The sequence below is a fragment of the Lampetra fluviatilis genome, chromosome 44 (assembly GCF_964198595.1).
Source record: "Lampetra fluviatilis chromosome 44, kcLamFluv1.1, whole genome shotgun sequence".
Classification (NCBI taxonomy): Eukaryota; Metazoa; Chordata; class Hyperoartia; order Petromyzontiformes; family Petromyzontidae; genus Lampetra; species Lampetra fluviatilis.
Genome location: NC_136318.1, coordinates 6,820,971 through 6,837,682, shown reverse-complemented (window position 1 = coordinate 6,837,682; position 16,712 = coordinate 6,820,971). Strand labels below are relative to the sequence as shown.

Below are 16,712 nucleotides of genomic sequence, written 5' to 3'. Positions count from 1 at the left end.
CTGCGACGTCCGCGCCAGACACCCTGGGGGGTCGATTCGGTCATTATGATCCCCCGGGGCCCCACCCCTCGGGGAGGGGTTGGGTATAAAAGGGGAATGTATCGAGGGGCTCGGGAGTGTTGTGTTAGCTAAGAAGAGGAGACGGAAGACGTCCTAGATAGAGCCCTGGTCTCCCCCTGGCACGCCGTGCTTATCAGGACCGCGCAGGCTCGAGCCAGTGGCGTGGTACCAGAGCCAGAGCCAGTGCTGGTCTGGACTCTGGGTACCGGGCCCGACTGACCAGTGTCGGGCCAAGATAGCCTCCCCTAGCCCATTAGAGGAGGACTCAGAGGCAGGCTAGGGTTAGCCTAGAGGTGTGTCCTCAGATAGACGGGTGAGGGGGCCGATACCCCCTCAGTGTGTATGTCACAACGTGTGGTGTTAAATAAACAAGTGTGCCTCCAACTCCGGTGTGAACGAGTCATAAGCGTTACTACATCTGGCGTCAGAAGTGAAACAAAGTACGAACATGGATACACGCCGGACGACTCGAGTCGGAGTACCAGGAGCGGAGGACACCGCTGCAGTTGGAGAGCCCGAGACGGCTGAAGATGCCATCGAGCAGCCGGGGCTGGGTGCATCCACGCCACAGCAGCTGGAGGAAGGGGAGCCGTCGACGGAGGGGCTGAGGCAGGCGCACGCGAAGCTGGCCGAGCTGCTGTACGCCGCAGCCGCCATGCTCGATAACATCACACGGCTGGGGGCTGCGGGACCGCCACGAGGCGACAGCAGCCAACGACCACAGCGCCTTCCCGCCATTTCAACGGAGCAACATTTTGAAACTCCCGCCATCGCCGCAGCTGCTGTTGAGGGCGTGGCCGCTCTAAGCATCGCGTCCAACGGCGGGAGTACAGTACCTGCCGCGTCACCACGGGTGCGACCGGCGATGCCATCGCTGCTTCGGGCCGACGCTGAGTCGAGTGAGGGAGACGAGGGAGCGCGATCGTCCTCTGCAGCCGCTGCCTTACATCAGCGACTGCCGCCACTCAAAGAATTTGTGGGCGAGGAGGGCGACTGGGGCGGCTTCCAGCGGCGCTTCCTCGCTCACCAGGAGATGGCACAGTGGACAGACGCCGAGGCTCTCCGAGCACTGCCAGCACTCCTCGACAGCGACGCCCTCGCCACACTAACATCGGCAACGAAGGAGAGGCGTTCCACGCTGCGGGAGGCGATGCAAGTGCTGTCCGCTGTGTATGGGCCACCATCGGACTGTCGTCAACTCTTTTACGATCGCCAGCGGGGGACGAAGGAGTCGCCCCTGGCGTACCGTACAAGCCTCCTGGCGCTGGCAAAGGAAGCCTTTCCACGAATGGACGACGAGGGGATCGACGCCATGGTGACAGAAAAGATACTTTTGCTGGCGGACGACTTAGACATCGTCATTGTCGCACAGGACGATGCAGAAATGTGCTCCCTCCAAGCGGCCCGTCTCCTCCACGCAAACCTGTCCTCTCAACGACGGAAGGCCAGCAAGGCGGCGAGTGGGCGCGCCGTCGCTGCGGCCACCCTCCCGGCGGAAGAGGTTTGCGCCATCAACCATCGACGGCAGCACGGAGCGGGAGCGCGGGGGGACCGGGCCGGTTCAAGCCATCTACAACGTCCATCGTCGCCACCAGCGCTTCCACGCTGCTACAACTGCGGCATCCGGGGCCACGTCGCCTCGGGGTGCCGCTCTCCTCGGCAGCGCGGGACGACACCTCAACGGGACGCCGGCCCTCGTCACAAGCTCCACCATCATAATCTGGCGAGTCGCGGCACCCCTCACGTTTGGCCCACGCACACGCCCGTCGCACACTTAAACACCGCAGCGAAGGGGGGGCCAATATCGCGTACCATGGCACCAACACGCACCGCTCTGGGTACTCACATTGAACCCAGCCAGTGGTCCGTGTTGGCCCATCGGGTTGTAGCCGCGTCGTCGGGGTCGTCGGCCGTTGTGGGTCACATCGATGGGGTGGAGGTTCGCATCTTGGTCGATACAGGAGCATCGGCGACCATTATTTCGGAGTTGATTTATAACATTCTCCCTGCCCAGAGCCGTCCTTTGATGCCTGTTAATGTGCCATTCTTTGCTGCTAACGGGGGTTCACTTGGCATCATCGGACAAATTCGAGCCCAAATTTGTGTCGGGGATATTAAATTATCTGGGCCGATTTTTGTTTCCTCCTCGCTGGCGGTTCCGTGCCTGCTGGGGACGGATTTCCTGGCCAAAATGCCGATTAGGATATTAATCGACCAGGGATGCATTGAGCTCCCATCGGGCCGACGCATGGCGTTTTTGCCATCCCCCGCTACGAGCCGGACGGCGTTCGCGACGGTGCCGGCGTTCGTAGATAGAACGGTGCGCGTTCCTCCGGGGGCGCAAATGTTAATTCCTTTGAGACTTTGGCGGCCCTTCGCTAAGGGCATTGGGGCTCAAGGGGTTTTGCTGGGACCGTCTAGGGCCGGGGTCAGTGGACCTAATTTACTCCCGGCCCAGACCATAGTGAGAGGGGATGGAGAACCCTTCATCGCGGTCCTCAATGTGGGCTCGCAGACGGTGGTGGTCCCACAGGGGACCGTGCTTGCTCACGCAACGCCGGTGCCCTGTGAGGAACCCGTCGCGAGTCATGTCGGCGCTGCCCCTGCACCGCGACCACATTCAGACAGCGATGAAGGGTGGCTCGAGGCGCTTTGCGCGGGATCGACGGACCTGTCAAATTTAGAGCGCCAACGTCTTAAGACACTACTGAGGGAATTTTCCGACGTTTTCAGTCGGGATAAATACGATTTGGGCTGCACTCATCTGCTGCGTCACCATATTGATACGGGTGACAGCGCGCCAATACGCCAAAATCCTTTTCGGTTGAGTCCCGCCGAAAAGGACCATGTCAAATCGGCTGTTGATGACATGCTAGCCGCCGACATAATTTCTCCCTCCAACAGCCCTTGGGGAGCGCCGATCGTCCTGGTTAAGAAGCAGGACGGTTCGTTGCGGTTTTGCGTTGACTTTCGGCGCCTTAATAAAATTACGGTTGCCGACGCATACCCGCTCCCACGGATGGACGAATCGCTTGACGCCTTGGCGGGAGCGCGATTCTTCTCCACATTGGACTTACTTTCGGGATTCTGGCAGCTTCCTCTGGACGATGATTCAAAGCCTAAAACTGCTTTCCGTACTCCGCACGGCCTGTTTCAATTCAACCGGTTGCCGATGGGCTTACACTCAGCGCCGGCAACTTTCCAGCGGTTGATGGAATTGGTTTTGGCTGGATTGCAATGGGAGTCGTGCCTGATTTATTTGGATGACGTCATTGTCTTTGGCAAAACTTTTGAGGAACATCTCCAGAGGTTGCGGGCGGTTTTCCTAAAGATGCGGGCTGCTAATTTGAAATTTAAGCCCCAAAAATGCCATTTGTTACGCGAGTCGGTGCGTTATTTGGGGCACATCGTGGGGCGCTCAGGTATTTCTACCGATCCCGCCAAAACGCAGTGTGTAAGCTCCTGGCCGACTCCCACCTCAGTGGGAGAGGTTAGGAGTTTTATTGGGTTTGCGTCGTATTATAGACGCTTCGTCGCTAATTTTGCGACTATCGCCAAACCCCTACATGCTTTAACATCTAAAGGGGTTCGGTTTTGCTGGGGTCAGGAGGAGGAGGCTGCTTTTTGCTCCCTTCGGGATGCTTTGGTAAACGCTCCTCCCCTGATTTACCCTGATTTTTCAAAACCGTTCTTGCTCGACACCGATGCGAGCAACACGGGTATTGGGGGCGTGCTCTCCCAGGTGGTTGACGGCGTGGAACATGTGGTTGCGTACGGCAGTCGGGTGTTGTCTCCAGCGGAGCAACGGTATTGTGTCACCCGTAGGGAACTGTTGGCAATTGTCCATTTCGTCCAACAGTATCGCCCATATCTGTACGGTCGGCATTTCACCGTCCGCACAGATCATGCGGCACTGCAGTACGCCCTGAGGGTTCAACAGCCATCGGGACAATTGTCCCGATGGTTGGAGGTCCTCCAGGATTACGATTTCCAAACCACATACCGTAAGGGCGTTCGCCACACCAACGCGGACGCTCTGTCACGCTTGCCAACCACCTCCGAGTGTGCATGCCTCCTGGGGTCTGGACGTTGCAGGCCTCCAGGGGACACATCGGTACCTGTCTTGGCGGCCGCCAACGACGACGATGCAATGGTTCCTAATTCGATCGAACAACAGGGCAAAGATTCCCTGTTGGGGTTGCCCGTCATTGAATGGGGGCGCCTCCAGATGGAGGATGTCTCCCTCCTCGGGTGGCGACGTCGCGTTGGCAGTGCGGCGGGGGGAAAAAGAGGTGGTTCCGACGCATGGGAAATGTGCCAAGGTCTGCTAATGCATTGGGACGGGAAGTCACGTCGACATCGGCTGGTTGTCCCTACTGGGTTGCGGGGTAGGGTGGTATGGGCCGCTCATGAGCGCCTCCTACACCTGGGGACCCAAAAGACTCTCGCCTTGCTGCAACTTGATTTTTACTGGCCTGGCATGACGAGGGATGTGGGGGATTTGTTGGGATCGTGCCCTCAATGTGCACAACGCAAACCGCCGGCACGGGAGTCTAACCCGCCCTTGCAATCGATCAAAGTGTCCAGGATAAACGAGCTGGTCGCTCTGGACATTTTGGGACCATTCCCCGCCACCCCCAGAGGGAATAGATATTTGTTGACGGGTGTCGAGTATTTTACACGCTGGCCTATGGCCTGGCCTTTGGCCAACCAGTCGGCAGCAGCCATCGTGGAGGCCTTTGTTCAGGGTTATGTCCTGGACAAAGGTGCTCCGGAGAGGCTGCTGACCGACCAGGGCAGAAATTTTTCCGGTAAACTACTCAGACAAGTCTGCGATCTCCTGGGCACAAAGAAAATTCGGACCTCCCCATATCACCCACAAACTGACGGGATGGTCGAACGTTTGCATCGCACCATCTCGTCCATGTTATCACAACAAGTTTCGGACTCGCAAACGGATTGGGACCTACAAATTCAGGGGGTCTTGGCGGCGTACCGGATGGCACCCCATGCGGCTACGGGGTTTTCTCCCTTTTACCTCATGTACGGCCGAGAACCAGACCCGCCTGTTCGTGCCCAGTTGCGGATCCCCGTGCCGCAGGGAAAAACTAATCTGGCTGACCACGTTAAATTTAATCTGGACAAATTGACCGAGGCACGGGATGCTGCAATGCAAAACTCTGACCTCCGTCAGAAGGCAAATGAGCGCCTCAGATTGAGTCGAGCGCACATGCTGCAGTGGAAGCCGGGGGACAAGGCATGGTTGCACTGCCCCCAGGTGCCACTGGCAACCTCCTCTAAACTTGTGCGGCCGTGGCGGGGCCCTGTGGAAGTGGTGGAGGTGTTACGTCCGCAGTGCGTGCGCATCAAGTGGGGGAAGCGGCGATGGTTCGTGCACCCCTCCAGATTAAAACCCTTCGCTGCGGTACACAACCCCACTTCACACGCGCGTGGCCAAACGTGTGGGGGGTCGGCCGACTTGCTGGGTCCGTCTCTGTCGCTCTCACCTAATGCCTTGCCGGCTGTGCCACCTTCAGGGGCATCAGGAGTGACGGGCTCACGCCCGATCACCCCTCCTGCGGATACCGAGGGTCACGCGGAGTCAGAGGAATGCTCACCTCAAGACGGACAGTCGCCACCTGATGGTCCGCCAACCGGGGTTACCCCGTGTGAGGGGCCCGCTGCAAGGACGCGCGCTAAAATGCGCAAACTGTTGTGAGGCCGGAAAATGTGTACATAGCTGTTGTGTTTATTGGCTGTTGTGTGGATGGTGTGTTTCCCGCTCCTCGGATGTACATATGTTGGGTTCACCGTTTGTTGTGTGTGCGGGGTGGGTTCCCTGCTGGTTGTATATAAGCTGTTTTTTTTACGGAATTCGTATTTATTCGGGGGGGTGCGACGGGTTGTTTCTCATCTTGTTGTTGTGTCTTGTTCTGGTTCCTGTTATGGTTCAAAAATAGTGAGGCACACGTCAGGGGGTGAAGGCACCTTTATTGTAAAATTTTGTATGTTGGCAGCCGGGACGGCTGCATGCTATGTGGGGGGGAGTGATGTAGGGCTGTTACAGAGAGCCCGTTATGCATGGCAGCCTATGGTAAACAAACACAGTAGGCGGGGCTACATGTGTGCACGAGCAGGTGCCCTCTGCGACGTCCGCGCCAGACACCCTGGGGGGTCGATTCGGTCATTATGATCCCCCGGGGCCCCACCCCTCGGGGAGGGGTTGGGTATAAAAGGGGAATGTATCGAGGGGCTCGGGAGTGTTGTGTTAGCTAAGAAGAGGAGACGGAAGACGTCCTAGATAGAGCCCTGGTCTCCCCCTGGCACGCCGTGCTTATCAGGACCGCGCAGGCTCGAGCCAGTGGCGTGGTACCAGAGCCAGAGCCAGTGCTGGTCTGGACTCTGGGTACCGGGCCCGACTGACCAGTGTCGGGCCAAGATAGCCTCCCCTAGCCCATTAGAGGAGGACTCAGAGGCAGGCTAGGGTTAGCCTAGAGGTGTGTCCTCAGATAGACGGGTGAGGGGGCCGATACCCCCTCAGTGTGTATGTCACAACGTGTGGTGTTAAATAAACAAGTGTGCCTCCAACTCCGGTGTGAACGAGTCATAAGCGTTACTACACTTTTATTAATTGTAATTTTTTACCTACGTGACTTTACAGAAAAAACCTAAGAAAATTAATCCTTGCAGTCACGAAAGCTTCAAATCTAGAATCTTGAATCTGGTCAGCTGGGTCAGCTGTAGAGACAGCAGCTGAAATCAGAAAGGTTTGCGAATTCAACTCCCAATTGCGGGTAGACTCAGCCCCATCATCTCACTCCGGGGTTAATAAAATGAAGTACCACTTTGTGGGGAAGTCAACAAGGGCGGTTGTTGTCTTCTGGACAGACTCGTCCCCACCATAGGAATGAGGAATTACCACCACTGGCTCAGAGCGGCAGGCAGGAGATGAGTGCCACCTGAACATTCATTTGAGCAGGAAATCACCCTGAGGATAAGATCTGTATGTGAATTTGTAGACATGATGCGGATCTGTAAAGGTCATTGCTCCCCTTTAGTTTTTGTGGTGATGAGTTTTTTTTTGTACATTTGGAGTTTGCATGTTCTTCCGGTGGTCGCGTGAATGTTTTCTCTGGGTCCTCCGGGTTTTCCCCTCCCATATTTAGAATCAACGTGCGTTTAGAGTATTTGGCTGCTTTAAATTTCCACGTGATAAGCCATTTAATTGGGCTATCATTTGTGGACAAGTCGCTTCTGAAAAATAGCTATGTAGCTCAGTGGGCCATAAATGGTCAAATAAAAAATTGCTTAAATAGTTCTCCAAATGTATTCCGGCTTATAATGTGACCATATATTATCCAGTCTGTTCACCTAGGTGTTGATATTGTTGCTCTTCCAATCAATACCTCCAAAATTCTACACAAGCGTGAGTTAAATATCGCAGAAGATATACGCGTATGCTTGGCCTGCGAGTCGCAACGTTTTTCCGTGCCTTGGCTCGGCTGAAACAGAAGACAGATGTAAGGTGGATCACGAGCCTCTCTCCGGCCAAGCTGGCGCGAACGGATCATCGCACTCCCAACAAACCAAGATCCTCCTCTGGAAAGAACCTGTGTTGCCCGTAGCTTCGTGTGGATCGCGAGGGTTGGCCACGTTGGTAGAGGAGTGGAAGATGGTAGCAGCATTTATGTGAGTCCGTATGTATGTATGTATGTTAAACTTCTTTCGCACCATACGTAGCCAACCGTGCTAATCGGAGGTGCGGGGGAATGACAACAAATGAAACACAAAAAAGTGCATCGCTACAGTGGCGTCCTAATATTGTAAGGAAGAGCATTCCAGATGGCCACAGAAGTGCAGCTGAAAGTGCGCAATGTGTTGACCATCTTCGACGGTTAGCCAAAAGCCGCTGCTCGGATGATACGTTGCCAAACGTGCTAATCGGAGGTGCGCTCTGTTAAGCGAGAAGCCAACGACTAACGCCATCGTCAACCCGACGAGCGTTCGTCGATCAGCGGTCTCCGCTGGTCTCCAAAGTGGCAACAGCTCAAGCCACCATAACGGCCCTCTTCCCCCGGCACCAAGCAGCACGCTTTCAGATCAGTGCTGGAGCACAAAGGATCCTTGAAAGGCAACATTGAGGGATTTTTTTGCCGGAGGCGACGGAAGTGCGAGCATCTCGCGAACATTTCGACGACGCGTGTCACGTTGACTTGGGGAGAGGCGAAGAAAGAAATGCCCGAGGCCTTTGGGATGAAAGGACTCCACCTCATGCTGTGGCCCCCTGGGCAGCTGCCGTCAGACAAATCGCCCCTCAAGGAAACGGGCAGCAAAGAGGGGTGGGGGTTTCCCTGAGCCGATCAAGAAGACCGAGGTGACCATTCGCTGCAGAATCCCGGAGGCTGCCGGGAGAAAAGGGACACCAAAATCAAAAAGTGTCTCGGTCCAAGGAAAGTGGGGCCAGGCCCAGAAGACCGGGAATTGTCGACGCTGCGGTTTGGACAGGGCTCGGTGTCTGTATGTACGTACGTACGTGCTTTGAATTTCTTTCGCACCGCACGTAGCAAACCGTGCTAATCGGAGGTGAGCGAAAACTCTTCGCAAGGACTACCGAAGACAGAATCGTTAGGACGGTCTATCTCGCGGACGGCACGCAGATTGAGGAAGGAGAGAAACGACAGATCGGATTTGCCTAAAACGTAGGTTTTTTTTTTGAGCAGATGCCGTCCCGCGTCTTTTTCGAACGAACATTGAAACGTTTGTTTTAATTTCTTGTACGAACAAGATCCATTAACTTACTCGGAAATGTACGCGTTAATGAAAAGCAAAATCACGTAATTACTTACAATGTGATGTGTTGCAGATGTGAAACTAATTTGCAATAATTGTAGTTTGCAACCGATTCCATAGGAATCCTAACAAAACGTTTAAATGTTCTGCTAAATCGAATTATACTCTTGCTTACAGGCAAACTTTCTGGCTATAGTGTATTAAGAAGTGTATTTTCATTGCAGAACTATTTTTTAGGGTATCCACCGAGACTCATTTGCATGGCCACGTGATTCCAACTGGGAAAATAAGTTTTATTTTATTTGGAGAAAATCTAATTAATTTCTTACTTACTTTATAGTTAACTATATAATTAAATTAATAATGTTTTCAAATATCTTATTAAAAATGGATAATCATACCAGTGAACTACACTGTGCCCATATCCCGGGCATAAGGGGGCATTCATTTTGGCGGTTCTTTGCATGCTTAAATAAAGGGACAGCATGCGATCCTTAAAACCAATTAATTATTATTGGGGATGAGTTTTTAATTTACTCATTCGGATCACGGCATTGGCACACTCTGTTGTGCTATTGCCAATAATGGCACAAGGCTTTTATTATTACGTTTTGTAGCGAACAGAATAATGTTTTGCAAAATGTCCTGTTGGAATTTACTGGTCAGATGTCATCCTGCGCAAATTGGCATCTTGCAACGATGTTCGCCACTCAATCAGCGCATCTCACGATCCACTCGGTGTGTCCCATCATAATGCACACTTTCACCTGCAATGGCTTAATTTGTAATCAATTGGAGGAGCGGTGAATGACAAAGGAGCACAGTTGTGGGTTTCGTGGACCAGATTGTGAGGGACCCCGTTTGTTGACAATATATTAGAGTCCTAGTGTGTTTGTATGTGTGCGCTACGAACTCGGAGACCCGAGTTCGATTACCGCTCACAGCCAATACCAGTGACGATTATATGAACTGGTCAAATCGGCCTCAAATGAGTACCTGGGGCGGTGTGTAAACATCGCCACTGGGGAGACAAAGGCGGTTGGGCGTGGTGTTGGCCACCCACCTCTGCGTGTGCTGTGTCAGCCTTTATAGGTGCTCGCTAACGGCACTTGTCCCTACAGTCTGTTCAGCCTATACGGGGGATCTTTGTCTTTTTTTAGGGAGTGATGGCATAGCGGTTAGCGAGCTGCGCTACGAACCCGGTGACCCGAGTTTGATTTACGCTCACAGCCAAAAATCGGTGATGAATATTTGAATTGATCCTGGGCCTCCCCTAAGTCGACTCAGCATCAAATAAGAACAAATGAAGTGGCCGGGCATGGTGCTGGCCACACACCCCCTCGTGTGCTGTGATAGGTGCTCACTAGCAACACTTGCCCCAACAGTTTGTTAAGGCTGTCTTTGTTATTATTATAATTCGACCAAATATGTTGCATTGAATCTCAAATAAGCCTCACACTGCCACGCAATGTCTTCAAATGTCACCATGGGATATGTCGAGTCCACTGCGAAGCAGACCGCATGTATGGTTCATATGATCTAGATTTGAAGTTTTCGTGACTGCCGGGATCCATACTCTTTGGTTCTTTCGGTAAATTCACTTAGGTATAAAATATAATAAATTCAATTAAATCACGACGTTTCGATCACAAGACAAGCGACCGTCATCAGGTGGAACCGATACAGCAGGACAACTGCTGATTTGCAGTTGTTATTTTATACCGACGTGACTTTAACAAGCGCAGCCAGGTCTTCAGAATCAGAATCCCATGAGCTATAAAGTTATTTTCACAGATGTCCAGTAGGGGGCGGATCAGAATTGTGAAACAACAAACAGTACAAAAAAACACGATAGGAGTGCAGAGAATAGGAAAGTATATTCTTAGGTTTTTTCGGTAAAGTCACGTAGGTAAAACATTAAAATTAATGAAAGTAAAATAAAATAAAAATCACGACGTTTCGGAGGCAACACAAGTCTCCGTCATCAGGTGGGACCGATGACGGAGACTTGTGTTGCCTCCGAAACGTCGTGATTTTTATTTTATTTTACTTTCATTAATTTTAATGTTTTTACCTACGTGACTTTACCGAAAAAACCTAAGAATATGAATCCTTGCAGTCACGAAAGCTTCAAATCTAGAAAGAATAGGAAAGGTAACCAAATCACTTAAAATATATACATATAGAAATCAAACGAAACTATTTTAGTATTACCAGGTAAAGCCCACTGAGCTATTAACTTATTTTTTAAAAGCGACCTGGCCACAAATGATAGCTCAACGAAGTGGCTTATCACGTGGAAATTTATAGCAGCAAAATATTCTAAATAATTTGTAATCACCCCTGTGCATGAACGGGTGTGTGTGCATGTGTACAAGAGAAAAGTACCGGTGGAAATTACATGTCACCAATGTACATCATGGGAAACTTGAATTCTCATCGTTCACGTTTGTATTTTAAACTGTGCTAATTATCTTGTATAACTGCGCAGGACACTTGGCAAGCTGATTAATATTAGAAAATGTATATTTTAGCTGTCTTGTTACTACATTATCAGTCACAATCGTGGCCTTTGTCATCAAAGGAAAATCTAAAAAACTTTTGTGTTGCCCACTGGGCATGTAAATGTTGATTCAATGGCAGTGTGGAGGAGCTGAATATTCATGGCCAATGAGATGTCCAAACCCCCTGAGATTATTAAAATGTAATCAGCTACAGTATATTTTCCCCTCCACTTAATATAAAATTAAGTGTTATCTTATTAGCCATATGGCTTCCTGGGAGTGCATAATTTCAGCAGCATTGATTGGATGCAAACAAACTCTAGATTGGTTTCAACTTGCATTGTCTCACTGAAAAAAAAGATATACCTGGAATTGCTTTTGTTAATGGTATGGTCAACATAAAACTAGTTCATCACAAGTGGCCCACATTATCCCCTTGTGTGCAGCTCCAGCGATTAATGGGTGCTTGCTAACAGCCATTGACTCCTGGACGAGTGCTGCTTCTTCCCAATTAATGAAGGCAAGGGCATCAACCATCTGTTAAATCGTGTTGTATTTAAGCGATTCAAGAACTTATTACTTGAGTCATCTTTATTCTCTGAAGAGGCGTAGTAGTAGTAATAATAATATGCTGACTCTGAGAATTATAAATAGATGTTTGTCTTAATTCTAGATTTGAAGCTTTCGTGACTGCAAGGATTCATACTCTTGGTTTTTTTCGGTAAAGTCACGTAGATAAAAAATGAAATAAAAATTAATAAAAAATAAAGTAATAAAAATCACGACGTTTCGGAGGCAACACAAGTCTCCGTCATCAGGTGGGACCGTCACAGCCAGATTTGCTGTATCAAGTGTGATACAGCAAATCTGGCTGTGATGGTCCCACCTGATCAAGTGTGACTTTACCGAAAAAACTAAGAGTACAAGATGAGTGTCTTGTAAATAGACTGCGCAAGCACAGTTGGAAACATAATTTAGGAAATGTCTACCACTTTGTGGGAAGTGAATGGCGGTTGTCCTGTACGAATGTGGAATTCCCATCGCTGACTCAAGGCCACCAAAGCAACGGGGCAACTGGTCGTGTTCTCGTGAACAGGGAGACGCTTTTATTTTATTTTTACTTGAAAAAAATCCTAATTGATTAAATACACATTTTTAAAAACCATGGAGAGGAAAGATAATTACTCGAAAAAGTGAATATTGGTTCTGCTCGGTGTTAACAAGGCAAAGGTCTCGAATATGGTCTTTAACAAACTGTTGGGGCCAGTGCTGTTCGCGAGCACCTAACGAAGCCTGGAACGGCACACGAGGGTGTGTGTGGGTGGCCAACACCACGCCTGGCCACCTCCGTTTGCACACCGCTCCAGGTACGGATTTAACTATGAGTCGGCCGAGGGTAGACCCAGAACCAGCTGGGAATCGAACTCTGCCCACGGGGTCGTAGTGCGGTGCCCTGGGCGCACTGCATCACCGCTCCTATGCACGCGCACGTGGTACTGGAAGTCAGTGAGGCAGGACTTCAGATTGAGCCAAAATGAGCCCCTTTACACAGGTCAAAAAGGAGCAGCATGATGCGTAATCCAAAACACTGCTGCCAAAATGCACAAGAAAGGTGGCCTTATTAGCTACGAACCGGTGACATCTGGCAGGTTCTGAGCTTGCACATGTCGGTGATCTCGGAGTTAAAGCCGCTGTCTTATCAGCGCACACTCGCAGACTGCGGAGAGCATCGGAGGACACATTGAGGAAAGTCACTTGCAGCCGTCTCTGCTGGTGGTGATGGCAATTAATACCTTCCATTCACATTTCGGCTTTTTCACCAGCTCTCTTTATTTTAATGTGGTGAGAAAACAAACGCAAAAATAACCCGTGCACGTGCATCGATATCACTGCCTTAAAAGGTCAATGATATAATACACAACTTTTCTGACAATGGCCTTTTTTCACAGCACATGAATATTTATATTTTATGGAGATAACTCACAAATCTCACCGAGACACATGGGCTGTTGCGAGCGCGATATTCTCTGATGGCATGGATAGCTTTAGATAATTACATTTGTTTAATTTGAAACTATATCCGGACGGTGTTAACTTCCTCTAGAATGAGAAAGGAGATGTCACTCAGCGATGGTGCAGATACCATTCAAAGTTTGGCACAATAATTCTGACTAGATGTTCACACTGATAATGATCAGGAAAATAAATTGTTCCTCCCGAATGCATTATTTTTCACCGGTCACACTCGGAATTTATTCTATCAGCTGGTGAGGCCCATTCAGCCAAGCAGCCCTGTTACACTGACGGCCACCCCATACCGTCGGCTGTTACAGGGCATCACAGTTTACATAGATTTACATAAAGATCAATAGATTTACACAGAGACTCATAGAGTTACATCGAGACTCATAGAGTTACATAGAGATCCACAGAGACTCAGAGAGTTACATCGAGACTCATAGAGTTACATCGAGATCCACAGAGACTCAGAGAGTTACATAGAGACTCATAGAGTTACATAGACATCCACAGAGACTCATCGAGTTACATAGAGATCCAGAGAGACTCAGAGAGTTACATAGAGACTCATCGAGTTACATAGAGATCCACAGAGACTCAGATAATTACATAGAGACTCATAGAGTTACATCGAGACTCATAGAGTTACATAGAGATCCACAGAGACTCAGAGAATTACATAGAGACTCATCGAGTTACATAGAAACTCATAGAGTTACATAGAGATCCACAGAGACTCAGAGAATTACATAGAGACTCATAGAGTTACATAGAGATCCACAGAGACTCATAGAGTTACATAGAGACTCATAGAGTTACACAGAGACTCATAGAGTTACATAGAGATCCATCCACAGAGACTCAAAGAGTTACATAGAGACTCATAGACTACAGCCCAATACCCATTGGCAGTGGTGGCAGTTCCAGGGCATTGCTAGGTGGGAATATGCAAACCAACGAGAGAAAACACTTCAATTATAATATCATGAACTGCAGGAAACTCACCCCAGAACTTGCTGCACATAGAATAAACAATAAATAGTGCTTATAGACGAATCAAGAACAGTTTTTTTTATTGTTACAGACTTATGTAAACGAACCGTACGTACAACCTCAGATATTATGGATCTTAAGGCATTAAAGCAATTCATGATGAAAATAATAAAAATAAAACATTCAGACGCTGTCTTTCTGACAGACCTGTTCTTCACCTGAGGACGGCTGCTTGTGTTGTGGCCGAAACGTCGTGAGAATTATTTTATTATGTTTTATTTTTATTATTTTATTATTTCCATTCTACGTCACTTTACCGAAAGAACCAAGAAGATGAATCCCTGCAGTCACGAAAGCTTTAAATCGAAACATTCATGATGACTTTAAAGGAAAACACTGGATGGAGTCAACTGTTATCATAACTCATATTGCCATTCAGCAGACCAAGATCTGCATTATTTACGAGCTATATTGGAAATCGCAAAGTGTGGTTTGGATTGATATAGACATCTATGGGTGGTTTTTTTTGCGCATCTGTCAGAAAGCTGTCTTGTACACTCACTGTATTATCTAGGCCTTTTAGATAGCGTTTTGTGCAATGTCTGAATGCCTCTGGAAGGCCAAAAACACGTTTTCAGCAGAAAATATTGATGGCGAGTGTACTCAGAACATGTGCTTTGCAGATGTATCACTCAGCCCAGGCTCGAGAAAGGAGCTGTGAAGGTTAAAGATTTACTGAAGCGAGCTTACGGAAAAGTACGGAATGGAGATATGGGATATAAAGCGCAGGGCAGTCGTGACTTCCACGCAGCATCGATGTGTAGCAATGACGATCTTGCCACCTGTTAAAGGGCGATGTTGAAGCTGTCAAACCACGTATTGTACATTAAAATAAATGCCCTGCTACCTCGGCGCTAAACGCAGCCGGACGAATGCGGGAACGACGCCAAGTAGGGCGTGCGTGCAAATAGGAAAAGTTAATTTAGTATTGATTAAGCATTGCTTTGCGCGCTCTGCGCATGTAAAATGCAGAGGAGAGACCAAATACATTTTGAATGAGGCGACTTTTGTGGCTCGTGGGGGTCTTAATGAAATTCCTTGTGGTCAGATTGCCAAGTCGGCGCCGCCAATGTTTCAAGTTTTGAACCCTGGTGTCCCTTTCTGGTGTCGTCGTTGTAGTCGTCGTCGTCATGATCATCTCGGGCCATGGGGAGATATCCCGTAGGGGACCACTGCGATGTTTCGTCAGCATCGCACATCTTTCTGGCACCAACCTCGCACGTCGTCGTCAAACCATTCTTAAGTTGAGGTCTTTCCTCTCCTTCCGGTTCCTTCCATTTTTCCCGAGCAACACACTTTGAATTTTCCTGTTGCTGTCCATCCTACGTACGTGTGCAAATGGTGCCAGTTTCCTTCTCATCACTGCCCGTGTCATCAGGTCTTATTCTTAGGTTTTTTCGGTAAAGTCACATAGGTAAAAACACAAGCTTCTGTCTTCAGGTGAAGACGGAAGCTTGTGTTGCCTCTGAAACGTCGTGATTTTTATTTTATTTTTATTTTATTTAACTTTTATTAATTTTTATTTAATTTTTTTTACCTACGTGACTTTACCGAAAAAACCTAAGAATATGAATGCTTGCAGTCACGAAAGCTTCAAATCTAGAATCATCAGGTCTTCTTCGATGTGCGACCTGTTTTTCACTTCTACTATTACATTGTGCAGCTAGGCCACGCCAGGCCCATACCAAAGTCAACCTGGCACGGCTCAGCAGTCGCAAGGCTGTTTTTGAGAGTCGTATCGCCAACGTCGCACGCACACGGTGAATGAGTCGATTGCTTGCGGTGTGTGTGTTTGTGTGGCGTGATATGGGGAGCGGCAGTGGAGCAGGTTAACGCACTGCGGTACGAACCCGGCGACCCGAGTTTGATTCCTGCTCACGGCAGCCACAAGTGACGATTATCAGATGCACGTCGTCACTCGGGAGACAAAGGCGGCCAGGCATGGTGTCAGGCACCCAACCCCCCCGTGTGCTGTGACGACCTTCACAGGTGCTCGCTAACAGCACTTGCCCCAAAAGTCTGTCAAGGCTGGACAGGAGATGTTTATCTTTGTGGTGTGATGTGTCTGTGTTTCCCCGCTCGCAGATAGTGTATCCAAAGCTTTAAACTCGTACACACCTGAGGCTTACCCGTCTTTCGGTAAGTCCAGGGGTCTGTGTTGTTGCACCCTTGCGCATACAGCAGCAGCAGCGCTGCCTACACTCATCAAACTGTGCAATTCCTCAGGTGTTACTCGATACGGTAGAACATTGAAATCGCGGTGAAATATTGATGTCGGGTATTATT

General features: G+C 49.4%; 1 protein-coding gene across 2 annotated transcripts in view; it reads left to right on the top strand.

Annotated features, from left to right (window-relative positions):
* LOC144947350 (membrane-associated guanylate kinase, WW and PDZ domain-containing protein 1-like) overlaps positions 1–16,712 on the top strand; it is a 320,338-nt gene that overhangs the window by 215,311 nt on the left and 88,315 nt on the right. For both annotated transcript variants that reach the window (XM_078876623.1, XM_078876624.1), the window contains exon 8: positions 16,512–16,565. In XM_078876623.1, coding sequence (XP_078732749.1) covers positions 16,512–16,565 — 54 coding nt within the window. The remainder of the gene's footprint in view (positions 1–16,511; positions 16,566–16,712) is intronic.